At 46.3% G+C, this 21,728-nt stretch overlaps 1 protein-coding gene across 1 annotated transcript in view; it reads left to right on the top strand.

The window, feature by feature from the left end:
• Nucleotides 1-21,244, top strand: part of LOC142245285 (ectonucleotide pyrophosphatase/phosphodiesterase family member 7-like) — a 94,325-nt gene extending 73,081 nt beyond the window's left edge. The window contains exons 5-6 of the mRNA XM_075317883.1: nucleotides 5,712-5,817; nucleotides 17,884-21,244. Of these exons, the coding sequence (XP_075173998.1) occupies nucleotides 5,712-5,817; nucleotides 17,884-17,959 (182 nt within the window). The 3' untranslated portion in view covers nucleotides 17,960-21,244. The remainder of the gene's footprint in view (nucleotides 1-5,711; nucleotides 5,818-17,883) is intronic.
• Nucleotides 21,245-21,728: the final 484 nt, after the last annotated feature.

Here is a 21,728-nt window from a genome sequence, read left to right as displayed (position 1 = left end):
AGCAGGGTGAGAAGGGTGGTCAGGGACTATTTACAAGGCCCAATAGTTTTTGGGTTGGCCTGCCAGTTCACGGCCGTGGTCCATTTTCAAAACTTTTTCAAACCATCTGGAACTTTAACAGTGAACAGTCCCAATGAGGACTTGTATAACTGGGGTAGCCGGGGTTCCGCTACCACTGCTCCATAGGGCCGTATGGCTTACTCGGCACCCTGGGTTCAGCATTCCTGGACCAGCTGCAAGACATCCCGGAGCTCTAAACTTCTATCGGGCACAAAGGTGATATAGCAGGTGATGCTGTCGCTCTGGGGAGCTGTGCCGGCCGGCCCTCTCCCACCACGTAGGGAACAAGCTCCGGCTCCGGGCAGGTCAACGAGGTCGAGATGGTCTGTGTACTTCTTTCCCCACGCGGCGTTGTATGAGCGGCTCGGCTCTCATGGGCCCACACCACGGCCACCATTCTCCAGACCTCCGCTTTCCATTCCAGCACCTGCTGCAGCGACTGCGATCGTACCCGGCCACAGAATCTCGCTAGCTCCCGCTCCAGCCAGGCAGCAATTCCCATTGGTAAGTGATCTGATTCGTGTTCTCCCGCGGGAATCACCACTCCGCCTCGGGGCGCCGCCACAGACATCTTCCCACTTCTCCCCCTTGGTCTTTTGCGAGCACTCCCCTGTGCGGCAGGTCAGTTTCGTTTTCGGCCTCAGGGTGTTGTTTCTTTCCGGCCTCGTTCCCAGGGGGCGGGGCTTCAGCTTTGCGCCCTTTCTTGGGGGAGAAGACGCTGTGCTGTTGTTTTTTGCACCCAAAAATGGCAGCAAAATGGCGAAATTTTTCAACGGATCACAGCTGACTGTCCAAATCAAAGCACACTTCCACCAGGTAGGTGTATGGGTTACAATCCTGTTCGTGACACCAGTTTTTGGGGTGTGCCGCCCCCACGCCTGTAGCAGCCGGGCTGCTCGGATCCGGACCTGCTGTGTGGCTCGAGGGATCCTCCGGACCTGGGAGTCACGCGGACACGCCAAATGAAAATTGGGACGTAGTTGTACGGGCTTGGCCGTATTCCATTCGTGACGCCACCCACGGTGTGTGGTAAAGTGGGACACCACCGCTGCTGTTGTGGGACACCCAGGGGAGATGTAGTGGCAGCTGGATAATAACCCCTCCGTGGGTAGGGATGGTTGCCCGGGGACCCAGTGTCTCTGTGCAGGGTATGGCGATGGCAGGGGCTTGCACACCCGGACGTACCAGGGGATGTTTGGTTACTCACAATAAATGAATCACACGAGTCTTTTGGTAAACCAAGGTGCTGGTGGCCAGCCGCCGCGGCCGGTTGTACTCTGGTCCCCCACCCGGGCTGGTGGTCGCCGTCTTTTCCTCTGCACTAATTCTGTTGTTTGTTTAGACTTCGCAGCATGGAATATGGGAGTTCGCTCCCGTTTTTTTTGTGTACCTGAGGAGCCATGCCCGCTGACGCTGACTCATGGGATCTATGGGACCTGGCAGTTGCCCTATCCCTCTCTGTGGGTGGTTGTCTGCTTTTGGGACTTTGGTTGAGACAGGACCTATAATCCTGCCCTCAATCAGTTGATTAGCTAGGCCGTTGGTTCCGGTCCTGGCTTCAGGGTCCAAGTACCCCCTCTGTGCACGGTTTCCGGGTCAGGTCTCTGGTGTCGGTACCGGCGTGCTCCAACCCTGTCCCAGTCTACCTCGGATCTCCGGCTGCCATCTTCCCATCGTTTGCCGACGGAAACCACCATCTGCCACCTAGCCAAGGTACCAGGGCTCCAACCCTGGCACTGTTCTACTCGAGCTTCTCTTCCGCTGGAGCTACACCTAGCCCCAGTCTCTCTTGAACTACTCCTCACTTGAACTAAAACTTGACTCGACTGCTTGTTTTCCCGCCCCGGGCTGTCTAGACCCCTAGGTGGGCATTCCTTAACTGCCTGGTCCCGCCCACTGGTGTGCCTGTCTTGCCCTGAGGGGGGGTGACTAGGGTTTCAGGTCGGCTGTATGTAACCCTGTGAGGGATGGTGTTATGCGTGGGCCTAATGTGTGACTACCTGGTTTTGCCAGGGCGTCACAGTTGCGCCAGCCGCTCGCGACCAATGAGCGACAGGCGCAGTCCGGCCTCAAATTGGCGTGGGATTTGAAACACGCTTCGCTGATTCATCGCATACAGACACCGACACACAGACACCTCCGCACACAGACACCACCGCACACAGATACCGCCACACACAGAAGCCTCTATATACACCCCAGCAGCCTCTATATACACCCCAGCAGCCTTTATATACACCCCAGCATATATACCCCAGCAGCCTTTATATACACCCCACAAGCCAAAACCTCTATATACACCCCGGCAGCAGCCTCCAGCACAAAGTAAAAAAAAAAACAAAACTATTAAACTCACCTTGCACTTCCCTCTCTTTTCATACTCGGTAGTACTTTCTCCCTCCCCTCTCTGGCTCTGCCGGCTGGAAGATGCGGCTGCTTCCTATTTCCTCCTCGGCATGTCCCGCCCACCTCTCTGCTCAACTGCCTCCGGATTGGATGTGGGTGTTGATGAGGGAGTGGTGCGAGCTACATAAACTACATACATATTCTAGAATCCCCGATGCGCTAGAATTGAGCCACTTTCTAGTTCCTTTAATAACCTTGGTTGCTTTCTCAGCACCCTCTTTGGTTCGGTTATGTCCATCTTATACACTGGAACCCAGTATTATACAGAGTATTCTAAGTGTGGTCGCACTAGTGACTTGTATAGGGGTAAAGCTATGTTCCTCTCATAAGAATCTATGCCTCTTTTAATGCATCCCATTATTTTATTTAATTGTCAGCAGCTGCCTGACACTGGTCAGTAAAGGTAAATTTGCCATCCACCCATACACCCAAGTCTTTTTCAGTGACAGTTATACCCAGTGTTTTACAATATAGTACATAGTATACATTTTATTTATTCTGACAAAGTGCATGACCTTAATTAATCTACATTAAACTTCAAGTGTCATTTCTCAGCCAGCCTAAACCTCCAGCATATGTAAATTCCTCTGTAATATTTAACTATACTCTTTTGTTTTTACTATCATCTGCAAATATTGAAATTCTACTATGTATGCTCTCTTCTAGGTAATTAATAAATATGTTAAACAGAAGAGGGCCCAATACTGACCCCTTTAGTACACAACTGTTAGGGTATGTGCGCATGTTGCGCTCTTAACATTGCGGAAAAGAACGCACTCTCTAAAACTGTAAACACTGCATTTGTCAAAAAATGCATCCAAAACGCATGCATTTTGGATGCATTTTGTATGCATTTTGCATGCGTTTTGGATGCATTTTTTGCAGTGCCGTCCACGGCAATTGAGCTCTGTAATGCCCGCTGACAGCAGACAGAGTCGCGCAATGAGAATGAACTCTGATTAACTTCACCCGAATTGATTGTCATACTGTGGCTCTTTCTGTGTGCGACGTCCTAATTAGCGGTCACCAGTGAAGGACTCACCGGTGACCGCTAATCCCCTGAGTGAAGTGAGCAGCGCGATCTACGCTGCCGTCACTCAGGTTACCCGCGGCCAGCTGGAGTCCTCCACCCGAGACCGCAACTCACCTGTGACATTATCGCTGATCGCACAGCTCACTTTAGTCACTCGGGCGACTTGCTGTCACAGTTGGAGGATCCAGCGGTGGCCGCAGGTAACCTGAGTGACGTCATCGCTGATCGTGTGCCTTACTTCAGTTGCTGCATGGAGCTGACAGAGAGTGGTCTGGTCTGTGACCGCTCCTGTCAGCTTCATGTAGAAGAGCAGAGAGCGTCGTGGGACGTTGTGTGGATTACGCCCGACCTGGATGGGTATTTGGGGGTTAATAAAGTGGTGAAAGAGGGTGGGGTTTTTTGGTCTTTTATTCCAAATAAAGGATTTTTTTGAGTGTATGTGTTTATTTTCTTTAACTTACAGGTTAATCATGGAAGGTATCTCGGGGAGACACCTGCCATGATTAACCTAGGACTTAATGGCAGCTATGGGCTGCTTCCATTAACTCCTTATGACCCCGATTGCCTCCACACCAGGGCAATTTGGGATGAGCCGGGTAGAGTCCCGGGACTGTTGCATCCAATGGATGCGGCAATTCCGGGCTGCTGCTGGCTGATATTATTAGGCTGGGGGGCTCATCATTACGTGGAGCTCCCCATCATGAGAATACCAGCCTTCAGCCAAAATTGGGGGGGGACCGTATGTCGGTTTTTTTTAATTACTTATTTATTTATTTTACTGCACGATATAGGCCCGCCCACTGGTGGCTGTCATTGTTTGCAGTGAGAGAGCTGTCACTCAGCATGTCTGACTGCAACCAATCATAGGCGTCGGTGGGCGGGGAAAGCAGGGTATACGAGATTGAATAATGAGTGGCCGGCATTTTCAAAAGAGGAAAAGCCGCCGGAGCTTTGTGACAGCTGTGCAGCGTCACGCTGGTGATCGGGGAACGGTGAGTATGAGAGGGGGGAGATTGATCGATGGACAGAGAGAGGGACAGACAGAGAGAGAGAGACAGACGGACAGAGAGAAAGAGAGAGATAGATAGAGAGACCAACTGACAGAGAAAGAGACCGACCAACAGACAGAGGGAGATTGACCGACGTTCACAGAGATTGACCGAGAGAGACTGAAAATACCTGCGTTTTGCTTGTCAAAAAAGCATGCGGAACGCAACAAAAATGCAGTCCAAGTGCATTTTGGTTGTGTTTTGACTCACATCATTGATTTCAATGGGTGTAGAACGCAGCTACATTGCACAAAAGAAGTGACATGCTGCTTTTTATTCTGCAGCGATTTTTGGCATCCAAAACATCGAATTGCATTGAATTTTCAGACTTCTCATAGACTTTGCTGGGTAAGCAGAACACATGCAATTTGGCACTGAAACGCTGCAGTTCAAAACCCAGCGTTAATGCGGGAAAAAATGCAACGTGCGCACATAGCCTTAACTGTGACCCAATCCAACTGTGTTCAATCAATAACCACCCTTTGTTTTCTATCATTGAGCCAGTTGATAACCCAATTCTACATATTTTCCCCTAGTCTAATTATCCTCATTTTATGCACCTACCATTTGTGTGGCACTGTATCCAATGGCTTACAATTGTCCAAGTAAATATCATCCATGGCATTACGCTGGTCCATTTTGGAACTTAGCTTCTCATAGAAGCTGATCAGATTTATTTAACAGGACCGAGATCCCTCATAAACCCATGTTGATGCTGAGTAATGAATTTACTCTTACTGAAATACTCCAGGATAGCACCAGGATAGCATCTCTGAGGAAACCCTCAAGGATTTAACCCAAAGTAGACCTGAAACTTACCAGCCTATGATTTCCAACCTCAGGTTTTGTTCCCGTTTTGAATATTGCCATCACATTTGCTCTTTACCAGTCCTGTAGTACAGACCTTGTTATTATGGAAACTTTGACTATTAAAAATAATGGCTTGTCCATTACGATACTTAATTCTTGCAATAATTCCTTCATTCTGGTGTAAGTGATCCAGTGATTTGTCTACTTTTGTGTATTTGAGGCTACTTACTTTCTGCTGTGTTAAGAAAGTGACATGTAAATTAGCAGGCCAATCATAGCTGTCAGGATATAAGTATTCTGATATAACACATATGTTGTATTGTAACTGTTTTGTGCTTTGTCATATTTTATAGCTGATGCAATGTCCATAGCAGTGATCGTGCTATCCTCAATATGTGGAGCATTCCTGCTCATCTTCCTAATTTACGTGCCATACGCAGCTGTGAAGAGGAAGAAAGGGTAAGTACGGAAAAACAAAATCAATTCTAAATGCTGTGCTCATGATTTCTGCTCCCATTGTAGCATTGTTTTTTTTTGGTATTTCATTGGTCATGTTGCGGTAATCACCGTCGGCTGCTGTGGTGAGCTGGCGGTAATCACCGCACATGTCTACTGATTTGAACAGAAGACGTGTGGGAACAACAGGCGCGGGTTTATCCGTGATTCATCTGTGACTGCTTACCACTTGATTAGACTGTGAAAATGAGACAACGAGATTTAAATGGCCGCAGCTCCCCGCCGCCATCGGAGGCCCCGAGACATAATCACGGGAAGCTGACGGTTGCCATGATAGCTCTTGGTCATGTGAGGACCCCTGATGTGACCATGATGTATTTCCTGTGAGAGCCAACAGAGCGCCATCACAGGAACATTGCATTTCTGCTGATCAGAGCTGAGCAGCTCTGATCAGCAGAAATGAACAAGCGATCAGACTGTGCAGTGATAAAGTCTACTAAGGGGACTAGGAAAATAAATAAAAAAAATAAGTTTTTAAAAATATGAAAAAATAAAAAACCCTAAAAGTTCAAATCATCCCCCACTTGCCCCCATTGAAAAGAAAAGCAAAAATGCACAATCCAGCGGTTGATAGGTGTACAGTCACAAAATTCTTTCTTTAGTTAAAAAATTAATACTTTATTAATCACTGTTTAAAATCCATCAATGCACTATGTAGGGAAAGTATAACGGCGATAGTCACACCGGTCCTGTGTGATTATCCCCCGTTATATTTGCCCTACATAGTGGAATGATGGATTATAAACAGTGATTAATAAAGTATTTACTTTTCACTAAAAAAATTTTGTGAATATACACCTATCAACCGCTGGATTGTGCATTTTTGCTCTTCTTTTGTTGGATTGAGTGGCTAGCTGTTCCACTAATAATAAAAATAATAATAATAATAATCTTTATTTCTATAGCGCCAACATATTCCGCAGCGCTTTAAAATTCAGGAGGATCATATACAAATGAGTAACAGTTATAGGAAATACAATATTTAAAGGGAAAAAAGACAACCCTGCTCGTGAGAGCTTACAATCTACAATGAGATGGGGGGGAGGACAAGGTACAAGTGCTCATTTCCAATGACAGTCCAGCCATCTCAAGAAAATGGGGGATAGATAATGGCTTCCTGGATCAGTTGGCCAGAGCCTTGAGATGCATTTGGGTGCCATGGAGTTTGACGTGGGGTAAGTTTCTGAGAAGTTGGAGGTATTAGGTGAAATTAGTTTGGCTATGAATTGTGATAGGCCACCCTAAAAAAAGATGCGTTTTTAGGGTGCGTCTGAAGCTGAGTAAGTTGTGATTCATCCTAACTAGAGTTGAGCGCGGTTCGCAGTTCGAGGTTCTCCAGTTCTAGGCTCGAGTGATTTTGGGGCCTGTTCTAGATCGAACTAGAACTCGAGCTTTTTGCAAAAGCTCGATAGTTCTAGAAACGTTCGAGAACGGTTCCAGCAGCAAAAAAACAGCTAATTCCTAGCTGGCTTTCCGCTGTAATAGTGTAAGTCACTCTGTGACTCACACTATTATGACATTTCAGTGTATAGTGTGCGTGAACAGCGCCTTCAGATCACTGCTGTTTGTATAATGGCGATCGCCATTTTTTTTTTTTTTCCTTGTCTTCCTTCCCTAAGCGCGCGCGTCTTGTGGGGCGGGCCAGCATGTCAGCCAATCCCAGACTCACACACAGCTAAGTGGACGTTTAGCCAGAGAAGCAACGGCATGTGTGATAGGATGTCCATGTCACATGTCCCTGCATTATAAAACCGGACATTTTCCTCCAGGACGCCATTATCTCTTCTGCGTCTTTGGTGTCAGACATCACTGGCGCAGCTCCGTCCTGAGTACTATCGCTGATACAGCTGTATGCGCTCCATACACAGCGCTGGACAGCATAGGGATAGCACTTTCCATCAGTCCTTTTAAGGGCTCGTACGGGCAGGGTCAGAGTTAAGGTAACAGGTCCTGAAAACAGCGACAGCGTCTGTGTAGCAAAGGTCAGGGATTTCGTCGCTGCATTTCCCCATTAGGAGGGAATAGAAAGGCAGGCTTCCTTTCCTCTACCCAGAGCCCCACAATCCTGGCACTGTACCCTCCTGTCCTCTGCACACTCCAACTCATTATAACTAAGCCATTATACTAGCAAACACTCAGTGTACCTAGTGGCATCCTAAACGTGGCTATTGGACTTTGCTATAGTCCCACTAGTGCAAAGACATTTGCAGCACCTCTGCCTGCATTGCACACTCCAACTCATTATAACTAAGCCATTATACTAGCAAACACTCAGTGTATCTAGTGGCATCCTAAACGTGGCTATTGGACTGTTGTCTAGTCACACTAGTGCAAACACATTTGCAGCACGTCTGCCTGCATTGCACACTCCAACTCATTATAACTAAGCCATTATACTAGCAAACACTCAGTGTACCTAGTGGCATCCTAAACGTGGCTATTGGACTTTGCTATAGTCCCACTAGTGCAAAGACATTTGCAGCACCTCTGCCTGCATTGCACACTCCAACTCATTATAACTAAGCCATTATACTAGCAAACACTCAGTGTACCTAGTGGCATCCTAAACGTGGCTATTGGACTTTGCTATAGTCCCACTAGTGCAAAGACATTTGCAGCACCTCTGCCTGCATTGCACACTCCAACTCATTATAACTAAGCCATTATACTAGCAAACACTCAGTGTACCTAGTGGCATCCTAAACGTGGCTATTGGACTGTTGTCTAGTCACACTAGTGCAAACACATTTGCAGCACCTCTGCCTGCATTGCACACTCCAACTCATTATAACTAAGCCATTATACTAGCAAACACTCAGTGTACCTAGTGGCATCCTAAACGTGGCTATTGGACTGTTGTCTAGTCACACTAGTGCAAAGACATTTGCAGCACCTCTGCCTGCATTGCACACTCCAACTCATTATAACTAAGCCATTATACTAGCAAACACTCAGTGTACCTAGTGGCATCCTAAACGTGGCTATTGGACTTTGCTATAGTCCCACTAGTGCAAAGACATTTGCAGCACCTCTGCCTGCATTGCACACTCCAACTCATTATAACTAAACCATTATACTAGCAAACACTCAGTGTACCTAGTGGCATCCTAAACATGGCTATTGGACTGTTGTCTAGTCAAACTAGTGCAAAGACATTTGCAGCACCTCTGCCTGCATTGCACACTCCAACTCATTATAACTAAGCCATTATACTAGCAAACACTCAGTGTACCTAGTGGCATCCTAAACGTGGCTATTGGACTGTTGTCTAGTCACACTAGTGCAAACACATTTGCAGCACCTCTGCCTGCATTGCACACTCCAACTCATTATAACTAAGCCATTATACTAGCAAACACTCAGTGTACCTAGTGGCATCCTAAACGTGGCTATTGGACTTTGCTATAGTCCCACTAGTGCAAAGACATTTGCAGCACCTCTGCCTGCATTGCACACTCCAACTCATTATAACTAAGCCATTATACTAGCAAACACTCAGTGTACCTAGTGGCATCCTAAACGTGGCTATTGGACTTTGCTATAGTCCCACTAGTGCAAAGACATTTGCAGCACCTCTGCCTGCATTGCACACTCCAACTCATTATAACTAAGTCATTATACTAGCAAACACTCAGTGTACCTAGTGGCATCCTAAACGTGGCTATTGGACTGTTGTCTAGTCACACTAGTGCAAACACATTTGCAGCACCTCTGCCTGCATTGCACACTCCAACTCATTATAACTAAGCCATTATACTAGCAATTTTTGCTGCCAATTTAAGGGCCGTAGTTGCATTGTCAGGGATATTTATTCTTTATTATAATAAAGCTAGACCACCACTGCAATCTACAACACCTCTCAATTTTTACTACCACATTTTCAGTGCACAATCTTGTCGCAATCAACATGAGTGGCAAAATGACAGATGCTGGTGGAAAGGGGAAGAGGCGTGGTGGAAAAGGCAAAAAAGGTTTTGTCCGTGGGGAAGGTGGCAAAGCTCCATTATCATCTGCTGAAGATAGACCATCTACCAGCAAAAGTAAGATGTCTACTACTTACGGTGGACAATCCGATGTGCTCCCTTTTTTATGGACACGAACAACAGGAACAAAGGTAGATGATGGCCAAAAAATGAAAATGCTTGAATGGATCTCAAGTGGTCCAACAAGTGCCCTCTCAGCCACTTCAAGTACCGCATCCAAAAAACACCAGTCCTCTGAGTTGTCATCCCAATCAAACTTGCTTTCTCCCAGCTCTGAAGTCTCCATCAGCCCTGCACAGTATGGTGGAACTGAGATGGCTGAGTCTGCAGAGCTGTTCAGTCACACTATAGCCTGGGAATCAGAGGTCTGCTCCCAAGCTACAGTGAGTACAGAACAGGAAATGGTCTGCAGTGATTCCCAGAACCTTTGTGACTCTGATTCAGGCCGTGTGGACCAAGTTTCTGAGCATAATGTTGACCCTTTGTCACAAACTGTAACACCTGTGGTTATAGACAATGAGGAACATACTGATGAAGATGAGACGCAGATACCTGATTGGGATGACAACTTAAATATTCGGTCAGGGCAAGAAGAGGCTCGGTCTGAGGGGGAGGGTAGTGCAAACACAACAATTGATGATGAAGTTCTAGATCCCACCTACTGTCAACCCACAGTCAGGCACTCGAGGAGGTCAACAGAGGTGGTGGAGGAGGATGCAACTGATGACGAAGTTACCTTGCGCCTTCCTGGACACAGTCGGAGTACTGGTAGCACGTCTACAACTGCATCCTCAGCCACCACTCTGCCTCTGAGCATTATTCAGGGTGGATCAACAGGTCGCATGGCCTTTAAGCCTTGCCTAGTCTGGTCCTTTTTTGACATAGAAAAAGATCGCCCAAATTATGTGATCTGTAAAATTTGTCATGGTTCTCTTAGTAGAGGTCAAAACCTCAGCAGTTTGGCAACTTCTTCCATGAATCGTCACATGAATAAATATCATATGGCCCGGTGGGAAGCTCACTGTGCTGCAATGCGGCCTAGCGGAGCGAACCATCCACCGCCTGCCCCTTCCAGTGCATCCGCGCGCTCGTCATCTTCTAGGACTGTGGGGACAGCTGTCACACCTGTTTTTCCACCCACAACTTCCACCACTGTAACCGCAACAGGCAGTTTGCTTGGTAGGTCGTCAGTTGGTTTGGAAGGGGAAACAAGTGAGTGTGTACACCTCTCTCAGACATCGATAGCACCAACGTTGGATGAAGGCAGCATCATGTCTCCGCCTGCACTTTCCTCACAAACCTGCATTTTTCCAGGGACACCCTACTCAACACCGTCTACACACAGCAGCCAGATCTCTGTCCCTCAGATGTGGTCAAATAAAAGGCCACTTCCTGCGACCCATGACAAAGCTAAGAGGTTGACTCTATCCCTTTGTAAGCTGTTAGCTACCGAAATGCTGCCTTTCCGCCTAGTGGACACACAGGATTTTAGAGACCTTATGTCTGTCGCTGTGCCCCAGTACCAGATGCCTAGTCGCCACTACTTCTCTAAGAAAGGTGTGCCCGCGCTACACCAGCATGTCGCACACAACATCACCGCTTCATTGAGAAACTCTGTGTGTGAACGGGTGCATTTCACCACCGATACTTGGACCAGTAAGCATGGACAGGAACGTTACATGTCGCTGACTGGGCACTGGGTAACTATGGTGATAGATGGTGAAGGGTCTGCTGCACAAGTCTTGCCGTCCCCACGACTTGTGTGTCAATCCTCTGTCTGTCCAAGTTCCGCCACTGCTTCTGCCTCCTCCACCTCATCTGGGTCCTCCACCTCCGCCCCAAGCCTGCCTGGTCAGGCCACCAGCGTTCTCACTGCGCAGAAGGAATCACGCACCCCTCATTACTATGCTGGCAGCAGAGCGCAACGGCATCAGGCGGTCTTTAGCTTGACATGTCTTGGGAATAAGAGTCACACAGCTAAGGAGTTGTGGTCAGCTCTGCGGTCCGAGTTTAATAAATGGTTGTCTCCACTCAACCTGCAGCCTGGTAAGGCCGTGTGCGACAATGCTGCAAACCTGGGTGCGGCCCTTCGCCTGGGCAAGGTGACACACGTACCTTGTTTGGCTCACGTGTTGAACCTTGTCGTCCAGCAATTTTTAACACACTATCCCGGCCTAGATGGCCTTCTGAACAGGGCACGAAAACTGTCTGCTCACTTCCGCTGTTCAAGCGCCGCAGCTGAGCGACTAGCATCGCTCCAGAAGTCTTTCGGCCTGCCGATTCATCGCCTGAAATGCGATGTGGCGACACGCTGGAAATCAACTCTCCACATGTTACAGCGACTGTGGCAGCACCGCCGAGCCCTGGTGCAATACGTCATGACGTATAGCCTGGGCCAACGAGATGCAGAGGTGGGGCAGATCACCCTGATGGAGTGGTCTCAGATCAAGGACCTATGCACCCTTCTGCACAGTTTCGACATGGCGACGAATATGTTTAGCGCTAACAATGCCATTATCAGCATGACGATGCCAGTCATTTACATGCTGGAGCACATGCTAAACACTATTCGGAGTCAGGGGGTGGGACAACAGGAAGGGGATGAACTACAGGAGGATTCATATGCGCAAGACACAACAACATCACCAAGGTCCAGACGTTCATCATCACCAAGGCGCCAGGCATGGGACCATGTGGGACAGGGATCAACAAGGGCGCATGGTAGCAGGCGAGATGTTGAGGAAGGTGCAGGAGAACATGAAGAAATGGAGGACGAACTGTCCATGGACATGGAAGACTCAGCAGATGAGGGAGACCTTGGTCAAATTTCAGTTGAAAGAGGTTGGGGGGAGATGTCAGAGGAAGAAAGAACGGTTAGCACCTCTATGCCACAAACACAGCGTGGACTTGGTCCACATGGCTGCGCAAGACACATGAGTGCCTTCTTGTTGCACTACCTCCAACATGACCCTCGTATTGTCAAAATTAGAAGTGATGATGACTACTGGCTTGCCACACTATTAGATCCCCGGTACAAGTCCAAATTTTGTGACATAATTCAAGCCATAGAAAGGGACGCACGTATGCAGGAGTATCAGCAGAAGCTGTTACTCGATCTTAGATCGACTTTTCCACCAAACAACCGTGCAGGTGCAGGGAGTGAATCTCCCAGTTGTAACTTGACAAACATGGGACGGTCTCGTCATCTTCAACAGTCTACCCGTACCAGTAGGACCGTATCTGGTGCTGGTAACAGCAATTTTATGGAATCTTTTCATAATTTTTTTAGACCCTCCTTTGCAAGGCCACCAGAGACAACAAGTCTGACACATAGTCAACGGCTGGAGAGGATGATACAGGAGTATCTCCAAATGAACATCGATGCCATGACTTTGCAAATGGAGCCTTGCTCCTCTTGGGCTTCAAATCTAGAAAAATGGCCAGAGCTATCCAGTTACGCCTTGGAGATTTTGTCGTGTCCAGCTGCCAGCGTTGTCTCTGAACATGTCTTCAGTGCTGCTGGGTGTGTGCTGACAGATAAGCGCACGCGTCTGTCCAGTGACAATGTGGACAGACTGACGTTCATCAAAATGAACAAGTCATGGATCCAGAAGGAATTTACTACCCCTGTGTCATCCTGGGGAGAGTAAATGCTTGTGGATTTGGAATGTGCTTGATGCAAATCTAGCTGTGAATTGTACAACTGGGGCACAACTGCTGCCACTGAAGGGGTGGGTGTGTGTTGGGCCCAATTTTTGGAAAAAAGGGAGACTCCGCTTGGAGTAACCCTTGCTTGCTGTGTTTTTAAAAGAAGCCAAGATGAACAGAGCTGGGATCAGGAAAGACTTTGCTACCTACCCCGGTGTCATCCTGGGGACGGATAAGAATAGCGTATTTTTGAATGTGCTTGATGCAAATCTAGCTGTGAATTGTACAACTGGGGCACAACTGCTGCCACTGAAGGGGTGGGTGTGTGTGGGGCCCAATTTTTGGAAAAAAGGGAGACTCCGCTTGGAGTAACCCTTGCTTGCTGTGTTTTTAAAAGAAGCCAAGATGAACAGAGCTGGGATCAGGAAAGACTTTGCTACCTACCCCGGTGTGATCCTGGGGATGGATAAGAATGGCGTATTTTTGAATGTGCTTGATGCAATTCTACCTGTGAATTGTACAACTGGGGCACAACTGCTGCCACTGAAGGGGTGGGTGTGTGTGGGGCCCAATTTTTGGAAAAAAGGGAGACTCCGCTTGGAGTAACCCTTGCTTGCTGTGTTTTTAAAAGAAGCCAAGATGAACAGAGCTGGGATCAGGAAAGACTTTGCTACCTACCCCGGTGTGATCCTGGGGATGGATAAGAATGGCGTATTTTTGAATGTGCTTGATGCAATTCTAGCTGTGAATTGTACAACTGGGGCACAACTGCTGCCACTGAAGGGGTGGGTGTGTGTGGGGCCCAATTTTTGGAAAAAAGGGAGACTCCGCTTGGAGTAACCCTTGCTTGCTGTGTTTTTTAAAAATGATCCAAGATGAACAGAGCTGGTGTCAGGAAAGACTTTGCTACCTACCCCGGTGTGATCCTGGGGACGGATAAGAATGGCGTATTTTTGAATGTGCTTGATGCAAATCTAGCTGTGAATTGTACAACTGGGGCACAACTGCTGCCACTGAAGGGGTGGGTGTGTGTGGGGCCCAATTTTTGGAAAAAAGGGAGACTCCGCTTGGAGTAACCCTTGCTTGCTGTGTTTTTAAAAGAAGCCAAGATGAACAGAGCTGGGATCAGGAAAGACTTTGCTACCTACCCCGGTGTCATCCTGGGGACGGATAAGAATGGCGTATTTTTGAATGTGCTTGATGCAAATCTAGCTGTGAATTGTACAACTGGGGCACAACTGCTGCCACTGAAGGGGTGGGTGTGTGTGGGGCCCAATTTTTGGAAAAAAGGGAGACTCCGCTTGGAGTAACCCTTGCTTGCTGTGTTTTTAAAAGAAGCCAAGATGAACAGAGCTGGGATCAGGAAAGACTTTGCTACCTACCCCGGTGTCATCCTGGGGACGGATAAGAATGGCGTATTTTTGAATGTGCTTGATGCAAATCTAGCTGTGAATTGTACAACTGGGGCACAACTGCTGCCATTAAAGGGGTGGGTGTGTGTGGGGCCCAATTTTTGGAAAAAAGGGAGACTCCGCTTGGAGTAACCCTTGCTTGCTGTGTTTTTAAAAGAAGCCAAGATGAACAGAGCTGGGATCAGGAAAGACTTTGCTACCTACCCCGGTGTCATCCTGGGGACGGATAAGAATGGCATATTTTTGAATGTGCTTGATGCAAATCTAGCTGTGAATTGTACAACTGGGGCACAACTGCTGCCACTGAAGGGGTGGGTGTGTGTGGGGCCCAATTTTTGGAAAAAAGGGAGACTCCGCTTGGAGTAACCCTTGCTTGCTGTGTTTTTAAAAGAAGCCAAGATGAACAGAGCTGGGATCAGGAAAGACTTTGCTACCTACCCCGGTGTCATCCTGGGGACGGATAAGAATGGTGTATTTTTGAATGTGCTTGATGCAAATCTAGCTGTGAATTGTACAACTGGGGCACAACTGCTGCCACTGAATGGGTGGGTGTGTGTGGGGCCCAATTTTTGGAAAAAAGGGAGACTTCGCTTGGAGTAACCCTTGCTTGCTGTGTTTTTAAAAGAAGCCAAGATGAACAGAGCTGGGATCAGGAAAGACTTTGCTACCTACCCCGGTGTCATCCTGGGGACGGATAAGAATGGCGTATTTTTGAATGTGCTTGATGCAAATCTAGCTGTGAATTGTACAACTAGGGCACAACTGCTGCCACTGAAGGGGTGGGTGTGTGTGGGGCCCAATTTTTGGAAAAAAGGGAGACTCCGCTTGGAGTAACCCTTGCTTGCTGTGTTTTTAAAAGAAGCCAAGATGAACAGAGCTGGGATCAAGAAAGACTTTGCTACCTACCCCGGTGTGATCCTGGGGACGGATAACAATGGCGTATTTTTGAATGTGCTTGATGCAAATCTAGCTGTGAATTGTACAACTGGGGCACAACTGCTGCCACTGAAGGGGTGGGTGTGTGTGGGGCCCAATTTTTGGAAAAAAAGGGAGACTACGCTTGGAGTCACCTTGCGGTGTTTTACATGATTTTAGAAGGGAGTGCCATGCCTATATCTGTGTGTCCTCCTCTTTTTCCTTGTCCAGCTGTTTTGTTTTCGCATGAGTATATGTCCTTGTCACTTTCCCATGTGTTTGTGTTGTGTTGTGAGTTGTTTGTCACCTTTTGGACACCTTTGAGGTGGTTTTCTAGGTGTTTTTATGTGTTTGTGATTGCCTGCCATTGTTTCCTATGCAGTTCGAGTTCAGTTCGTCGAACGTTCGACGAGCCGAATTCGAACGGGACCTCCGTTCGGCGAACCGACCTCGAGCCGAACCGGGACCGGTTCGCTCATCTCTAATCCTAACTTCTTGGGTTAGAGCGTTCCAGAGGTTTGGTGCAGCTAAATCTACTATACCGGTAAGCTGGCTATTTTTTCTATTATTGAAAAGAAAACATTTGAAAAAATACATAATATAACATATTGGGTATCACCGTGCTCAGAAATGCCTGATCTATCAAAATATAAAAAATCAATTAATCTGATCATTATATGAAGTGGCGAGAAAAAACAATTGCAAACATGGAAATTATGCTTTTAGATCGCCACTAAATTTTTTAAAAATGCAATAACAGGCGATCAAAATGTAGCATCTGCACAAAAATAGTATGACTAAAAACATCAGCTCAAGACGCAAAAAAATAAGCTATCACTGAGCCCCAGATCCCCACAAAATGAGAATGCTACAGGTCTCAGGAAATGCCACCAAAAGAGCAGTTCTTTTTTTCATTCTCTCGCTAGCATGTCTATAAGGTCTATGACACACGGCGAGAAAAACGGTGCTAGTGGGATGCGATAAAACATTGCATTCCACTCGGACCAATATTACCCTATGGGGCAGCTCCCATGAGCGATTGTTTTCTCAGCCCTAATTGGACCGATAAAACAGTCGCAGCATGCTGTGAGTGGAATGCGATCCTGTTCCACTCGCATCCTATACAAGTCTATGGGGGGAGAGAAACACCGCACTGCTCTCGTTACACTGGTGTAACGTGAGAGCAGTGCAATTCTTGCATCAGCTGGCAATGGAGGCGATAGGGAGATAAATCCCTCCCTCCCCTTCGCAGTACTGGCCCCTCCTGCCGCAACTGTGGTCTGATCGCACGATCGGACCACAGTGGCATGACCCTCGCATGACACTTGGTTCCCACTGTGCATGAGCCGAGTGTCATGCGAGGACTCGCACATAACCCCGTGAGGCCTCAGCCTAAAATACCAATCTGTTGGTCAGTGCCCATGTCTGTCTGCGTTGATAGCACACACCAGATACGTTATCAGGGGAAGTTTCAGAATCTGTAGTCTGAACAGAACCCGACGACGCCATGACAGTCAGCAAAGTTTGTAAAAATCTCCATGTGACAGATATACTCTATGTGTGCCTGTTATTTTAACAGGCAAATATTGTTCTAGAGCAAGTAACCCCTTCATGGTAACAGTATTCTATAATAGCAGTCACCTCTTTCATTAGTATAATCTGTTGTTCCACCATGCAAAAATTGTTCAGGAATTAAGAAAGAATTATGTATAAAATTCTGGTCTCTTTTTTGCTCTTCTGATACAAAGTTTACTTTATTTTAACTGGTTATTTGAGATCACAAAAACATGTTACTTGCTGTCTATATCTATCAGTCTATCTATCAATCTGTCTATGTCTGTCTCTATCTATCATATGTGATTTTCACGGCATTTTTTCAGAGTATATAGACGTGCATATTAATCACAGTGTTCCTTTGTACCTACACTGCACTGACAGACTTTTATTACTTTCCCTGATCTCTTTACTAGCTGGAAAAAAATAATTCAGACAAGCTTGTGTGACAACAGATTAATTCAATTTTTCTTTGCTTATATTTTTTCTCACAACAGAGCGAAAAAAGAAAGAGAGGAGGAAAGACAAAAAGATGACATTAAAGAAGATAAACAACCGCAGACGTCATTCTAGATTATGGCATTCAATTATTCAGTCTTCTGAAAAAAAAATCACAAAAGAAAATCTTTTGCATGAGATACAAATCTTTTCGAACACACTTTGTCCACGTACTCAGTGTACCACAATATCCACTGTCTTATCAGGTCTGATTCTCTATGCGATTGCTGACTTGAGCGCTCTGTGCGCTGTGAGAAATCTCCGGTGTCATTGCCGAGTGCGACGGTCACTTGGCCGCGAATATGCCTCATGCAGATTCCTGACCAGAATCCGACTAGATTGTTTCTGGCACACTAAGGCTACTTTCACACATCCGGTTTGAGCACTGCGGCTCAATCCGGCTGTGAAAACTATGCAACGGATGCGGCGAAAACACCGCATCCTTTGCATACGTTTTTACATGCGGCCCGTCTGGTTTTTTCCGGTTGCGGCATGCTACTGAGCATGCAGAGTGGAAAAAACCGCATGCGGCGAGCGGATGCGTTTTTTTCCGCATCGCGCCGCATCCGGCCTCCATAGGTATGCATTGAAAAATGCGCCGCAGCGGCCGGATGCGGTGTTTTTTGCCGGAGCAAAAAACGTTGCAGGGAACGTTCGATCCGGCCGCGGCATCGGCTAAATCTGCCGCATGCGGCAAAAACCGGACCGAACGCAAGCCCCTGCGGCACAATACGGCACTAATGTAAGTCTATGCAAAAAAACCCGCAACCGGCGTTACAAAAGCCGGTTGCGGTTTTTCTGCAGAACGCCGTATTGTGCCGCAGAGCAAAAATCCGGATGTGTGAAAGTAGCCTTAGTGCAAGTGTATTGTGCTAAGCTGGAAACAGTCTAGTCAGATTCTGACTGAGAGTCTGCATTCTTGCGGTCACATCACCGCTATTCCCAGCAGTGACACCAGAGAATCCTTACAACACACAGTGCATGCGATATGAGGATTCACAATTTTGCAGTCACATAGAGTGATACATAGAGTGGCTGCAGACTTGTCGTTTTAGACTGGACAAGCCCTTTAAGTTCAAATGGGCATTATCAGATAGTTTTCACTGGCGGTGTGTACTTCTTCCACTTTAATGATGTTGACTAATCATTATTAGGCAGAAATACTCAGGGGAAAGAAGAACACACCTCAACCATAACTTGGCCACTCCTCTATGAGGCACTTAATGACAGTCTACCTGATATCACTGCAGAGCCATTACAAGATGCTATGAGCACAGCAGACCGGAGTGTCATTACTGACAACTTTGATCTTTCATCTCCTGGCAGTCCATGTGGCATGAGTAGCCCTGTTCTGAGTTATAGGGGTGTGTGTTCTTTTTCTCCTGTGCTGATGCCTGCTTATGATTGGTCAGCATCATTCAGGCACAAGAAGTACACGCCCCCAGTGAAGACAATCTGATAACGCTAATTTGGATTTAGCAAAGATTAACTCATTAGCTTCTAAATACTTTGATTGCTAATATCTTTGCAGATGAGATACAAAATTTTAAAAAAAAAGGCTAGGAAAACTTGTATTCTGCTTTGTAGCCACTATTACATTGTGTGTCCAGTTCAACATGAATAAGTTGGTGAAAGATCCTCTTTAAAAGCTTTGCATTTCGCTGAGATTCAGTACATAGGCACCATATGGCACAGTTATTACATTTGCCACCATTCAGGCTTATTGCACATGCATATTTGCCATTATTAGTGTTGGCAATACAAGACTGTTTAAGTTCCTCATGGGAACACCCTGACCCTCTTCAAAAGAAGGCAAATCCACATATAGGTGTGTTTTATGCCAGCCCTGACCTTAATGGCATAGCATTGTCCCTAATGTGTCAAGACTATATTAAAAAAATTGGACACATTTGGAACTGGGGCACGCTATGCAACTATGGCATGTGTATTTGTAATGTTAAGGAGGCCTAGGGGCTCCCATACGCATTATATTTCATTTAGCGATACCTCCCAATTTTTAATAAATATTGGGGCCTTTTGACATGATCTGTTGGGGTAGAGCAGAATTCACAGTTTAAAGAGGTTGTCCATCAATTTTACATTGATGGCCTATCCTTAGGATAAGTCATCAATGTCTGATAGTCCGGGGTCTGACACTCCGCACCCCTGCCGATCAGCTGTTTTCAGACCCGGCGGTGGCAGCAGGCAGCTGGAAAGGATCAGTTCCGGTGCTGCTCCTTCTTCTCATAGCAGCTGCGGCTGGGTACTGCACATCTGTCTCCTATTGATTAGAATGGGAGGTGGATGTGCAGTACCCGTCCGTGGCCACTATCAGAAGATGTCGCAGTGCTGGAACTCAGCATTTCTGGCTGCCGCTGCCAGGACTGAGAACAGCTGATCAGCGGGGGTGCAGGGTATCGGACCCTGGCCGATCAGACATTGATGACCTATGATAGGTCATCAATGTAAATGTAGTGGACAACTCCTTTAAATTTCAATGGATGATTCTTTAGTTTCCTCAGGAGGTAAGGCACCACTAGAGGGTACTGTCTCAATGGAAAACATTGAGGCTTGACCAAGACATGCATAACTAGACTTGATACATCAAAAGGATATTAGAGACAAAGTACATATTTCTGGTTTATGCATAAGGATCTTTATCAGATCATCAGCCAAAATATTGAGTACAAACACTATGTGAACAAAGCCTTATACGCCTTGTTATTTAATTCTTTTGTTTTTTAATTTCTCACTATTTTCAAAAATGTTTTTCGCTGTTGATGAATGAGGATCTAGGAAATGCTTTGTTAGATGGACCGCCTGGATTTCAGACTGATGAGCAATATTAACGATCTATGCTGCATATGCTTTTAGTTCAAACTCTGTTCACACCTGAGTTTGAGCCTCCCTCGCAGATTCTGACAAATACTGGACAAAATAGAGCCCCGTGTATGCACGAAAATAATCAAATACACATCATGTGTCCTGTAAAACCTAATAAATGACAATTTAACCCTGCAGTTTTAAAGAAGCCATACGATACACAGACATTTCCATAAGATTACAGGGAAATTCCGGCGCTGTAAATGAACATTTCTTTTCTTTACTTCTGGAATATGCAGATGCCGAAATGTAATTAGTTTCAAGATATGAGAAATAAATTAATGTTTTCCAACAAAAGAATTTCATAAAATAAAAATCACAGAGAAAATAAACTCTGCTTGTTCTGATTACCGAGGCTATATGATTCAGTAGTCAACAATTACCCCAGGCTGCTGCTACTGACATCTGCATAACTTTGTTTGATACCATATTAATTATAGGAAAAACAAACAAACTGAGCCATATATTAAAGGAAATAGCACAAACTTTCTTCTGTTCTCGTCTCATTGTATTGATTAACTCTTTTCAGTGTTTTTTTGAAGGTTTGAAACTGGCCTTTTATGTCCTGATTTCTTCTGCCCATCCCCACTCCCGTCCTTATCTTACTCATGCAGATGTGTAGTCATTATGGAAGGATGTTTGTCATCTGCTGGTGAGAAGTGAACATTACATAGCGGATGGTAGAGGGCAAACCGAAATAATTACAGACAACATTCATATTGGAGGGATCTTCTCCTCTCCAGCATTTCCACATCACTGCTGACTGGAGCGGTATTGTCCTGCTGTTCCCATTTTTTTTCTGTTCCACTATCATGTTCATTCATATCCAGCAGAGCGGTGTACTGTACCTGTATACTGTACTGTCCCTGTGTACTGTACTGTACCTGTGTACTGTACAGTATATGTGTCACAGTCTATGGGTATCTGTATGTCTGAGTATATTTCTTGTGTGTATTTTAAT

The sequence above is a fragment of the Anomaloglossus baeobatrachus genome, chromosome 7 (genome assembly GCF_048569485.1).
Source record: "Anomaloglossus baeobatrachus isolate aAnoBae1 chromosome 7, aAnoBae1.hap1, whole genome shotgun sequence".
NCBI classification, from domain to species: domain Eukaryota; kingdom Metazoa; phylum Chordata; class Amphibia; order Anura; family Aromobatidae; genus Anomaloglossus; species Anomaloglossus baeobatrachus.
Note: the sequence above shows the minus strand (reverse complement) of the source record. Positions and strands in the feature narration are given on the sequence as shown.